The 13,420-nt window shown below is 37.8% G+C and overlaps 1 protein-coding gene across 1 annotated transcript; it reads left to right on the top strand.

Annotated features, from left to right (window-relative positions):
* The first annotated feature begins 5,693 nt into the window (after positions 1 to 5,693).
* mat1a (methionine adenosyltransferase I, alpha) lies at positions 5,694 to 13,403 on the top strand. Its single transcript, XM_005913957.3, has 10 exons — positions 5,694 to 5,926; positions 7,429 to 7,506; positions 7,761 to 7,883; positions 7,976 to 8,088; positions 9,127 to 9,270; positions 9,459 to 9,584; positions 9,683 to 9,775; positions 9,865 to 10,047; positions 10,144 to 10,277; positions 12,041 to 13,403. Exons 1-10 carry the CDS (start codon positions 5,860 to 5,862, stop codon positions 12,141 to 12,143), a joined length of 1,164 nt encoding a protein of 387 aa, XP_005914019.1. The 5' UTR covers positions 5,694 to 5,859; the 3' UTR covers positions 12,144 to 13,403.
* The last annotated feature ends 17 nt before the right edge of the window (positions 13,404 to 13,420 follow it).

Below are 13,420 nucleotides of genomic sequence, written 5' to 3'. Positions count from 1 at the left end.
TGCAATAAAAGTCCAAGCCAGGAGAGATCCGACTTTTCCTGCCTGCTCTCACTGCCATCCAGATGAAACTGGTTGGTGACTAGATGAGCTCAGGTTGTGGAGAGGTAAACTGCATGTCCTTGAACCTGAAGAAAGACAAACAGGTGTTAGCACCCACTCCCTCTGAGGCCCTCGGGGTTCGCTTAACATATCTTGTTCTGTCAAGTTTGAGTCTGACTGACCCTCAAGCCCCGAGGTGACCCAGAAACCATGACCCGGCTTTAAAAGACACACTTTCAGGTAGCCAATCAAACAGGAGGAGGTTACACTGTCACGTGGCTTGATCTTGTCAAAGTGGTTTCGGATTGGAGGGGCAACATTGGGAAATATTGCAGCTTAAATGACGATTAAAAAGAAATGGAACTTGGTAATTAATGTTCAAAATATGTGAAGGTTTAAATACACTGGAAAGCTCCCTTGTAGAAATACAAAGTTCATAAGTCTACTATCTTTTGTGCTTTTCATTTTCCGACAGGCTCTTAGTAGCTGAAAGTTCAAGAGGATTTGAACTTTAGACCCTATCTAGTGTGTGTGTCTTCGGTAAATTTCAAACACACAATGACTAATTAGAAGATATCAAACAATTCATGGTTACATGGCACATTTTAGTGTATACCCAAATGTTCTTCCACATCAATTAAATAGAAGAAAAATAAATAAGACAGCTCTACATGGAGTTTTTTTATAGAAACAAAATAGTAATGATAATCTTCAATGAATGGAGCTTATACTAATAATTTCTAATTAGCTTGAATTAATATGAAAATCAGTTTAAGAACTCAGAGTGGTCCCCACTACAGGGAGTGCAGAATTATTAGGCAAGTTGTATTTTTGAGGAATAGTTTTATTATTGAACAACAACCATGTTCTCAATAAACCCAAAAAACTCATTAATATCAAAGCTGAATGTTTTTGGAAGTAGTTTTTAGTTTTAGCTATTTTAGGGGGATATCTGTGTGTGCAGGTGACTATTACTGTGCATAATTATTAGGCAACTTAACAAAAAACAAATATATACCCATTTCAATTATTTATTTTTACCAGTGAAACCAATATAACATCTCCACATTCACAAATATACATTTCTGACATTCAAAAACAAAACAAAAACAAATCAGCGACCAATATAGCCACCTTTCTTTGCAAGGACACTCAAAAGCCTGCCATCCATGGATTCTGTCAGTGTTTTGATCTGTTCACCATCAACATTGCGTGCAGCAGCAACCACAGCCTCCCAGACACTGTTCAGAGAGGTGTACTGTTTTCCCTCCTTGTAAATCTCACATTTGATGATGGACCACAGGTTCTCAATGGGGTTCAGATCAGGTGAACAAGGAGGCCATGTCATTAGTTTTTCTTCTTTTATACCCTTTCTTGCCAGCCACGCTGTGGAGTACTTGGACGCGTGTGATGGAGCATTGTCCTGCATGAAAATCATGTTTTTCTTGAAGGATGCAGACTTCTTCCTGTACCACTGCTTGAAGAAGGTGTCTTCCAGAAACTGGCAGTAGGACTGGGAGTTGAGCTTGACTCCATCCTCAACCCGAAAAGGCCCCACAAGCTCATCTTTGATGATACCAGCCCAAACCAGTACTCCACCTCCACCTTGCTGGCGTCTGAGTCGGACTGGAGCTCTCTGCCCTTTACCAATCCAGCCACGGCACTGGCCCATCAAGACTCACTCTCATTTCATCAGTCCATAAAACCTTAGAAAAACCAGTCTTGAGATATTTCTTGGCCCAGTCTTGACGTTTCAGCTTGTGTGTCTTGTTCAGTGGTGGTCGTCTTTCAGCCTTTCTTACCTTGGCCATGTCTCTGAGTATTGCACACCTTGTGCTTTTGGGCACTCCAGTGATGTTGCAGCTCTGAAATATGGCCAAACTGGTGGCAAGTGGCATCTTGGCAGCTGCACGCTTGACTTTTCTCAGTTCATGGGCAGTTATTTTGCGCCTTGGTTTTTCCACACGCTTCTTGCGACCCTGTTGACTATTTTGAATGAAACGCTTGATTGTTCGATGATCACGCTTCAGAAGCTTTGCAATTTTGAGACTGCTGCATCCCTCTGCAAGATATCTCACTATTTTTGACTTTTCTGAGCCTGTCAAGTCCTTCTTTTGGCCCATTTTTCTCAGTCAATCATTAACAAATACTCTCTTTTTGTGAGTTCACATGTACACACAGCAACATGCGCTTGTGTTGAGCATTTTTAGACCAAAACATATGATCCAGAGGTCAATCAGTTATGACACCAGAGTGGTTCTCCACTTTCTTTGGCATCAAACAGGACTTTCACATCTTCTCTGGTTTGATGTAGTTTACGTTTTGTTATGTTAAATCCCCTCTGACCTCTGTCTCCTATTAGATAGCTTATTATCAGATTTTGAAGGTAGCGCAGTGTCCCTGTGGTAGGACACTCAGTACACTCTAAATCTAACCAGGTTCTGACTGGTTTTATTGTTTACAGCAGGAGACATGACTAAATAAGGCGTGTCTACTAACAATCTCCTACTATGTTGTTATTGCCCAACATGTTTGCTAAGTCATGCTTTAAAATCTGAGATAGCAATGTACAAAGGAAATTAGGTATTTTAGATCAATCCATAAAAATAGTTTGATTGCTGTTATTTTGCATTTCATGTATACAGTTCACTCTTTCAACTCGGAATTTAGGTTATCCATTTTTTATTTGTAATGTCAAATTAGGTTTCATTGTTTTTCATGTAATTATTACTAAAACAACACAGGTAGATAAATTATTTCTGGCTAATTTCTACAATTGAAAAATGTTTCAGTTAGCGCTAAGCTCATTTATGTTTGAATATTAGGTGATTTTTTAGCTAAATATTAGCTAACTGTGCATTGCTAGTGACATTTTAACTGTTGCTTCCAGCTAAATATATATAATTAACACGTGCCTACTATTTCAAATTAACTATTTAAAATCAGCTATTGATGCATTTGTCAACTGTTTAAGGTTTTCAGCTTATATGATGAATTAGAGTTGAAAAACAAATGATTTAGCCATAAATTGTTTTTGTTTTGTTTTTTTACTATCTATGATTTTAGCTAAATGTCTAAATTTTTAGCTGTTTCTTAACAGTTACGATATCGTTGTTAACTGTTAGCTGTTTTCTTTGGCTATCAAGTATTTTAATAATTTCAGATTGCCTGATAATGGTTTCATCTAATTATTGTTATCACTACTAATTTTTTTTCTTTACATTTATATTACAACATTACTTTTAGCTAAATATCTCTAATTAGCCAGGGGTGGGAGTGGGAGGTTGTTTGACTGTTTGTTTTTTATATTTCTTGTTTTTGCGTTTACCTTTGGCTTAATATTTAACAGTACATCAGTTAAAAACAGTACTTTTATCGCTTTTAATATCTTAGCTAACAATCTTAAGCTATTAACTCTTTGTCCATTATGTTAATCTACTATTTATATTTTTCTCTATGATAACAATAAATGTTTCGTAGATATTTTGTTGACTCTATTTACATATAGGGGATTTTCACATACTTCGCTGAAGACATATGTGCCACCCTGCCAAGACCTCTTGTCCCTCCTTTGCCCCCTTTGTAAAATTTTCTAGCTGCACTATGCTAATTTATATTACCTTTAAATATTTTAACTATAAACTATATAATAGATAGTTCAGATATCTTAGCTAGATAGCTGTGCAGATTTCAGGTTCGGTGAGCATGCTACTTATGTGAGTGGTATTTATTTGTAAGTCAACAGAGCTGTTTCTCATTTTCGCCTACCCTCCTGTATTTCCTAAAAATTCCAAATTCCTCTCTTGTGTGCATTCCTGATTATCAGTTGTTTTCACTAATTTCATCAAGCCGATTATTATTGCAAAGCTCTTGTTTTCAGCAATAAGTTCCACAATGCATAATACATACATCAAATCTGCTTTAAAAGTCCTAAAGCTGTCAGGAAGAGTGGTATTTTATTCACTACAGGAAGCTAGTTAAAATTCTCATCTCATTTCTCAAGGCCAACTCAACACTGACTGAAATTAGAGCCAGATGATGGAAAGACGTAGAGAAAAAGGATTGGCCCACTGCACTCTTGTTGCATTTAATGGGACAAGAAACGGAGTCAGAGCCATTTTTCTGTATGTTAATGTTTCTGCAAGCATGTATTGTGTTTGTATTTATATGATAGTGAGGATCTTTTCCTAAGCATCCCTTCATAGATCCTAATATTTTGCAAAAACACAGACACGGTGAATCACGTGAAGGTCATCAGGTATCTAAGAGACATATCTTCATTAATTTGATCTTCTCTCCGGACAGGGTTTGATATTTTCTGCAGTTGTATACAAAGACAAGAGCCCCAGGCTGGGACTTGGATGGAAAAGTGCATTCAGGCAACAGGTGACTGTCTTCTCTAAACCTAATTATTGGCAATGAAATAAACTAATTATATAGATCTGAACCAAAGTACAAATTTCACGTATTTATTCTTTTTAAAATGTCTTTTGCTTTTAGAGTGTTTTTTCTTTAAAGTTGTGACTTTATTGGGACTTGGAGATTTCAATTAGAGAATACAGTCATAAAAAAACAGGTATGTTTGCTCATGTAGTGGAGTGGAGTTTTGAGGCAGTATTTTTTAACCTTAATTTTCCCTTTAATTTGATTTCTATTTGAATTGCACTAATAATTAAAATCAGATGTTATAAATAGGACACTTATGATGAAGGTGACTGTTTTGTGCCCTTTAAATCAAATGTGCCTTTATATGGTACATTTTTGTGGTTGGTATTTGTAGTTATTAAACTACTGGCAAATGTCTACATGATGAAATGAATCGTAAGCTTGAAAATATTTGAGCAATAACAATGTTTAATAGCACCAAGTATAAAGAAGTATAAAAAAGAAGTATAAAATTCATAAGCAGCTCAAGAAATGTTGGTCAATTTCCAGCTGCAGTTTAATAAAATGTAAAATCAGGAAAACGTATCAAATTCAAATGAATGAATAGAAAATCATTTTGGTCAGTACACCAAATAATGAACTACACTGTAAAAGGAAACATTAAAATGTAGTACAGTGTTCTGTTTTTAATTTATTTCCATATTTTTGAAACCACAGATTGATTTTTTTCTATTTTATTTGTTGATTTAGTTTTACTGTGTAACTTTTAAAGTTTCTCTTATTCATAAGTCCTTTCTAGTAATTTTTTGTGTCTTTTCACCACAGCAGTGTAAACTGATTTACTTGAATGATGTAAACACAAGTAATTGCATCATTTTCCTGCTAACAGCAGCTACCTTTCTCTCTCTGTCCATAGGCTACCCTAACTTGGCTGTCCCACCTGTGTGTTGTGGGGGGTAGGGGAACTCCTTCTCAAAGATGTTTCTGCTTGGACACGGAAACGTCCCGCCCTGAAGCAGAGCAGTCAGAGCAGCTGGAGACTGAAAACACACTATTGAACATTACAATGTTTACAAAGGGTTAACAAGCAGTTTGAGCTGAAATTCCCTCCCATCATCCACTCCCCCTGGAATGGACTGTCCCATGGATTCGTGTGTGTGTGTGTGTGTGTGTGTGTGTGTGTGTGTGTGTGTGTGTGTGTGTGTGTGTGTGTGTGTGTGTAAATGAGTTACAGAATGCGTGTGTGTCCCCTTAGCCATATATATTGGGCCATGTGGACACAGATGTGAAGTTTGCAGGACAGATTACGCTTTGGCTGCAGGGCTGTTGGCCTCCCTTTCTTTTATCTTTCTGGTAAAGAACGCCAGTAGGAATATAAAGCCACCTTAGGATCTCTCTGCACTGGAAATTGAATAACCTTACCCCACAGAAAAAATGAGTGATCATCTGGAAGAAGGTTCTTTCATGTTCACTTCAGAGTCCGTTGGAGAGGGACATCCAGGTGAGTCTTTTTACAAAGTCTAGCCACCTCTGTTACAGTGACATTAAATTTTAATGCATTCAATTATAAGCTCAACACTTCCATTGAAAATGCAGTGTTATCCTGCAGAAATAGCATGCATATAAATAAACTTGATGCAAGCTGGACACTATGTCCAAAGTAACTCCACAGTGCTGCGTGTTTACCCGCCAGGCATGGATGGTATTCCATTCACAGCAACATGTGTTTAGTGGCCTTCACTCTCACTTGTAGGCAGCTGGAAGCAAATGTGTGTCTGACTGGTGCACAGTTACATGCTTAAAAAATGTCCAAGAAGAGGGCAGACACACACGTTTAATGTAGTGTGCAAAAGAAGAGATCTAAAGACACGCAAAATGCTCTTCAAGAACAATGTCTCAAGTACACAATAAGATAAGAAGTGACAATGTGGTAAAATTAGTTTGACTATGTTATACTTTAATCTAGTTAAATTATATCAAATACTCAGTAAAATGACTCCCAGATGTTCCACACAAACCTTGCTTAACTTGTAGTTGTACTCTGTCCTCCATGTTGCCTTTAAACCCCACGGTGCCCCGTCAATGTGTTGTAATCCTTTCACAAATATGTAACCTTTCAAAGTCCCATGTGCTAAATCGATAATGAGTAAGAGTTGTGCAGCTTCACAGACAGGGGCAGTATCACATAAATGCCGACTGTTAAAAAATTAAATAAATAAAATAATAAAAAAATGAAACTGCTCTTTTAATCTGGATCTATATTAATGTAGTTCTGAAGTAAAAGTATGCTAATCTGACAAAGTGCTTATGAGAGGATGAAGCATACAAAAGGTAATACCAATGCGCCTGAATTCAAAATCTCTTTCAAACTGTCCTCTGAAACAGCAAGTGATGTAGATCCATGTGTCACACATCATGGTGTCCCTGTATTTATCATTTAAGGAGGTTCTTTTTAAAAAAAATAAATTACATTTTGGAAGCGCGTAGCAATCCTGAAGCCAATTTTAATGATAAACTTCACAGGTTTGAAGTTTTACTTCTACTGTTTGTTCAGTAACAGAGTTGGGTGGCCTTGGCAGAACATTGCAGTACACACTTTTGAATTTGATAACACAACTCAAAGTCTGGGCTGTTCCCACAGATAGTGGCTATTTTAGTGGCTTTTCCTAAGATGCACCTGTTTCACCAGCAGAGTAGTCAGATGCTGATGGGCTTTCTGATGTAACCGGTCTCCTGCATTGCTTCAGCAGGACGACACAGACAGATGAATGGGATGTATAGTGAGGCATTGTCCTGCTGCCATGCTAAAGTAAAACATTCAACTACTGCTATGTGAAATATTAGGATGTAACCTTTCATACTTTCATATAAATTACAAAATTGACATCTTCTATTATTAGTGTTAGGCTAAGCGTGCAATTTAAAATGCAATATGTCGTTTTTTTTAATGCATTTGTAAAAAATCTTCGGAATCTGATGTTTTTACCTGTTATGTGTCCACAGACAAGATTTGTGACCAGATCAGTGATGCTGTCCTGGATGCACATCTGAAGCAGGATCCCGATGCCAAAGTGGCCTGTGGTGAGCCAGAATTTGTCTCTTTTTCCGTTAAAAAAATGGCAAAATTAAGAAGAGGCACAATCTAATGAATCAGTTTGTCTTAGCAAAAAAAGGGACCACATGATGAAGGCAGAGTATAAGCTAACTAACCCACTGGTCTGAATTTCACCTGGATTTTATGTCGTATGCAGTGTTGATACTGTTTATTGTATTTCAGTGTTGACAACTTGCTGGTGATGGCAAAACAGCTTTGTAATTAAAGTTTGCGTTGGCAGAGACGGTGTGTAAGACTGGCATGGTGTTGCTCTGCGGAGAGATCACATCTCGGGCCGTCGTGGACTATCAGAGGGTGGTGAGGGACACCATCAAGCACATCGGCTACGACAACTCGGAGAAAGGCGAGAAAGCAAAAAATTAGACATTATTTCTGTTCTCTGTATTTAGCGTTTCCCTCTTAACCATCTCAATCCAATTCACTTCCCTTCTGAAGGTTTCGACTACAAGACATGTAATGTGCTGGTGGCCCTGGAGCAGCAGAGTCCGGACATTGCTCAGGGGGTCCATGTTGACCGGAAAGAAGAAGACATTGGAGCTGGAGACCAGGTAGGGCCACAGCAGTGTCACTGGGTCACTTTGGCTTGACAAGTGAGTGATCCTGACCGAGCACAGTTTGTTTGACTCTTTACTTCAACAGTAGAGAATACAGACGAGATCTGGTGCAATAGTGTTGGTGTGTTCAGGTTTATCAGTTCAGTAGAGGTGGAAAAAGTAGTTTTATCTAGTCCAATATTTAAAATCCTAAATGTTACAAGCTGATTGTAAGGCAGAAAAATGTGCTTCGTGGCTGATATATCATTATTAGATTCGTGTTTATGTTACTTTTGCAAATAAATGTATTGTAGTATAGTAAATAGGGTCCCCAGCCAAGTGTTTGTGGCTCTTTAAAGGGTCACAAATTTGAGGATAAAACTTTGATGTGTAGAGGCGAAACTTCCTTTTCATGAAATTGCTCACAGTCTTTAAGTAATCTGAAGCATGATAAAAAAAAAATATGTCCAGTATGTCGTGGAGTAGAAGTGTAATGCAGCAGAGAAAGGAAATTATTAAATTATACAATTGTATATGAGTGCAGTACTTGAGTGAATCAGTGTAGTTTAATCAGTAACACCATCATCATCCTTAATAGTTTGGGCAAAAGATAAAGAAATAACATGTTTAGATTAAATTGATGCTTTCTCTGCATTATACCTCAGTAAGAGACAAACTCACGGCTCAGGATCATTATTTCTATAAGAGACTTCTGGCTGAAAAAAATTATCCCATGCTTAAGACTAATCAATGAAATATGGAGTAATTTGACTATATTATATATAAAGTCCCATAACCATACACGGTATAATCTACCTGATATTTGTTTTTATCATTTCAACATCTACTTCTATTTTGTCTTCTATAAATGCCTGTATGACCATTAGCCATTATTGTTCTTTTCATAGCTTATATTTTATGTATTTTGTGTCATATGATAATAGAAAGTGCTGAAGATATTACTGATAAAAGAGCATGCTGAATATCAGTATTTTGATATTCCTTGTTTACTTCTTTGTTTTGCCTTCACTGATTTTCTGACTCGTTCTGTAGGGTCTGATGTTCGGCTATGCCACAGACGAGACGGAGGAGTGCATGCCGCTCACCATCGTCTTAGCTCACAAACTCAATGAAAAGATGTCTGAACTTAGACGCAATGGCATCGTTCCCTGGCTGCGTGCCGACTCTAAAACACAGGTGAGGTCGTGCAACATTTTTTACTTACCCAAAACACAACACCACAGCAGTTTGGGAACTTTTTCTTTCAAGCTTGGATATATTTCATTAGAAAATCTGATAACCTGTCTGAAGCTGTGTTGTCACAGGCACCATAAAACAGCTAACTACAGCTTCAGTGAGTGTACCAATTCTTGTTAATCCCACAGGTGACCGTGCATTATGACCAGAAGAATGGAGCTGTGATCCCCAAGAGAGTTCACACCATTGTGATCTCTGTCCAGCACGATGACGGCGTCACTCTGGAGGAACAACAGAGAGTCCTAATGGAAATGGTAGATCCTCATGAACACACCTGACTGGGCTCTGTGTAATGTGTCGTGTGGGAAATAAAGTCACATGTTTGGTTTTAATGCTGGCTTGTTTCTGTCAGGTTATCAAATCCGTGGTCCCTGCAAAATATTTGGACAGCAAAACCGTCTACCATCTCCAGCCAAGTGGTCGCTTCGTCATTGGAGGACCACAGGTAATCATCACACACTGGGGGAAAATAATAAAGCAAACTAGAAAGTCATCACTGGTTTTTGCTCATCTTCTTCCTTTTTTTGCAAACAGGGTGATGCTGGTGTAACAGGAAGGAAGATTATTGTAGATACATACGGTGGCTGGGGGGCTCACGGTGGCGGAGCTTTCTCTGGCAAAGATTTCTCAAAGGTTGATCGCTCTGCTGCCTATGCTGCTCGCTGGGTGGCCAAGTCTCTGGTTAAAGCCAAACTGTGCAGGAGAGTTCTGGTTCAGGTGAAGTTACAGCTTAACCCTCCAAAGCTGTGCATAGATGACAGATGACTGGAGTACAGTACAAATATGCAAACCACATCTCTGTGTGTGTTCCAGGTGTCTTATGCGATCGGAGTGGCCCAACCTCTTTCCATCTCCTTGTTCACCTACGGGTCCTCTCAGAAGTCAGAGTCAGAATTGCTCAAGATTGTCAACAAGAACTTTGATCTCAGGCCAGGAGTCATTGTCAGGTAAAAACACATAAACATGACGTTTGCATAAGATTAAATATGAATATTTACTCAAACATGAAGATGTTCTGCTTGCTTTCTAAATATGAGTTAAAAAAAATTAGGAACTATTTTTGGCATTTTGAGGATTAAATAACTGATCAAAAATCAGATTCTTCATATATCTTGATGAATTTAGAATAGAGTAGAATAATCCTTTAATTGTCCCACAAGGGGAAATTTGGTTGTAACAGCAGCCAGAAAGACACATATACAAACAAACAGTACACAGAACAGAAACATACACAATTTTTTTTCTTTACATATTTACATCAAGGACAATGGTTACTATAAACACGAGTACTGTACAGTTATTAAATAAAATAAAATAAACTACAGATAAGAGGCAAACCCAGGCTGTAGTGCGAATCGGTTGATTAAATTATTGCAGTTACAGCGCAGATGTAAACATCTATGATTGTTGGGAGCAGTTTTGATTGTACAGTTCAGCAACATTTACATGAATTTAATATATAAGTAAATATTTAAGTTCAAACTTCAGTTCAACTTTATTTATATAGCTCCAATTCACAACAGCAGTTGCCTCAAGGTCCTTTATTCTGTAAGTTAAAGACCATACAATATTAGAAAGACCCCTAACAATGACCAAGCATTTGGCGACAGGGTGAAGGAAGAACTCCCTTTTAACAGGAAGAAACCTCCAGCAGAACCAGGCTCAGGGAGGGGCGGGGGAAGAGGGGAAAGAGAAGCAAACTAAGAGAGAATCACACCAAAAATCAAAGTTGAAATTGTTGAAGTATAGTTAGATACAGAAAATTCTTCCTCTTTTCTTTTCTTTTTTTTAATACTATCCATTGGAGAGGGAATCGTGGTGGATGCATAACCCGCCGGGTGGCTTCACAGACATGATATCCTTTTTGCTGTCCTTTTACATTTAGATTCTTCCACTTTTAGCTGATCCTTTTAGGATAATTTCCCTCTATTTAAACCTAGCCCTAGATTTCCCTTTTCTATTATAATGTTCTTGTTGAGATGCAGCGTTATAGGTGAGCATTTCATTTTAAAGTGGATCTATTATGCTGTTTGTTTGTTTTTTCCATCTTCACTCTACTAATGTAGCGTTGTATGATTCACATATAAAAATAATGATTTATTTGATAATAAGCTTTGGTGCAGCCCTTTAGTTCATCCTCTTTCTTTTGATTGGCTGCCCCTCCAACAGGAACACAGCATCCACTCTAACTGATACAGTACAGAGCAAAACAAGAAGAAAGTTGTGTTTTGAGATGTTTTACTAATATGAACATTCATCATTGTAACAGTATATATATAACAGAAAGTAACTTAAAGCACAGTAACTTTAAGTAACTTAAAGCACTTAAAGTACCCAATTTAAAGTACTCAACAATAACAACTACTTTTAATTGATTTACCAAAATCGTTAATTGTTAAGAGCCGCATAACCAATGACTTCATTTTGGTTCAAGTGTTTAAGAGTTCTGTAATCGATAGATGTTGGAGGTTGGTCCAAAGTGCAGTACAAGCCATTCTGACACACAGACAAACTTTGCCACCCATGTACGCCAAATACAAACAAAAAACTCCAAGCTCACAAGAGGACATGCAAACAATTGCACAACATGTTTCACCTTTATGGTTTTTTTCTACTCTGTATAAGAATTTATGGCTTCAAATGGTTTTGATCAAAATCTTCACAGTCCTTTCTCACCAGCGATGTTTCATCCCTTGTGTGTTCTTCTTAGGGATCTGAACCTGAAGAGGCCAATTTACCAGCAGACAGCCTCTTATGGCCACTTTGGCCGACCGGAGTTTTCTTGGGAAGTGCCCAAAAAGCTTGTCTTGTAAATACTCCACCAGCCTGTCCTGATCTCCACCTGGATGCTGAACAAGACTCCTCTTCATGGACTACAACTTCCAGCTTCAATACAACTGATTGAACACTTTTTTAACAGAAAAACAAAACAAAACAACTGAAACCACAGTTAGGGAGGGATAAGTCAGCTTTCAAGATGTGAGAAGGTAGTTATACGTGTGAGCAGTTGTAGCCAGCAGACATATGAAGGGACATCCTCCCAGTGAGGAGAGGGACATTGCAGATGGCATCTCAGTAACTAATCTTTTTTCACTGTCCTTTCCGAGGCCAAATAACATCCAGGTATCGGTGCTTTAAAAATACACATACAATCACTAGTCAAAGTCAGTAAAGTAAAGGGACAGCACATAGTAAAATATAAATACTTCCACATTACTAGCAGCAGTGTTTTACCTCAAAGCTGTGAATTTTTTATTTTTATTTTTATTTTATTTTATTTTTTTGGGGGGGGGGCAGTATACTTACACAAGTTCAGTGCTTTATTCTTAAAAGGTGCTATTACAAAATGTGTATTCCCTCAGTGGCTGCCATATTATTGTAAGAGGTGTAACTACTGCTCAACCAAAAACGTGGCTTAAGAAACCGTATTGTCATGACTATAAAAAACTGTTGTAAACGTGCCACAGGAAGCTGTTTGCACTACTACCATTCCCACTGTGTGAGATAACAGGTCAAGTTCGGATCTCTGGAGGCATAAATTATAAGTCAAAATGTAAAATAGCCTTGCGGCTATTTCAGCCTTTCTTTTTTTTTTCTTTAGTACCTGCGGGCTTTCTGCTGTAAATGTGGCTCAACTTAGCAAATAATTAGAAGTCTGAATCTTAGTCTGAATCCGTTAGCATTTAGCAGACCACCGATGTCTTAAATTTGCTGTGTTTTACAACTTTAGAAGCACACGCTAGCATATATCACACTTCTTTAAAAAATACCTTTAAGAATATTTCATTTTGGCCCAGCTTTTTGGCATTTATTAATGACAGAGTATGTAATTAGATCCTTGAGAAGCACTTCTGATGGGATTAAGAAAGTCTTAAGAGAGAAACAAAAAACAGTCTGTAGAGCTTCAGGACGTTTTGGTGGCGAGTGTACCAAACCTGTAAGTTCACCTACAGCTGACACTGTTTTGTTATAGGAGTTTTCCTCTGTTTAATGTCTTATCTATGAGTGTCACCTTCTGTCAATGAAACTGGATAATGTAAATAATTAAACAATAAAAAAAAAAGATTAGAGAACCGCTGTCTGGTTCTTT

The sequence above is a fragment of the Haplochromis burtoni genome, unplaced genomic scaffold, assembly GCF_018398535.1.
Source record: "Haplochromis burtoni strain Fernald_Lab_line unplaced genomic scaffold, NCSU_Asbu1 Contig_7, whole genome shotgun sequence".
Taxonomy (NCBI): Eukaryota; Metazoa; Chordata; class Actinopteri; order Cichliformes; family Cichlidae; genus Haplochromis; species Haplochromis burtoni.
The sequence above is the reverse complement of the archived record's forward strand: the minus strand, read 5'-3'. Positions and strand labels throughout refer to the sequence as shown.

Excerpts from the sequence above, each read along its gene's own strand:
- mat1a (XM_005913957.3), top strand. The coding sequence starts at position 5,860 with ATGAGTGATCATCTGGAAGAAGGTTCTTTCATGTTCACTTCAGAGTCC. Across the intron at positions 7,507-7,760 it reads CGATGCCAAAGTGGCCTGTG|AGACGGTGTGTAAGACTGGC; the intron begins GTGAGCCAGAAT and ends TTGCGTTGGCAG. Across the intron at positions 7,884-7,975 it reads CTACGACAACTCGGAGAAAG|GTTTCGACTACAAGACATGT; the intron begins GCGAGAAAGCAA and ends TCCCTTCTGAAG.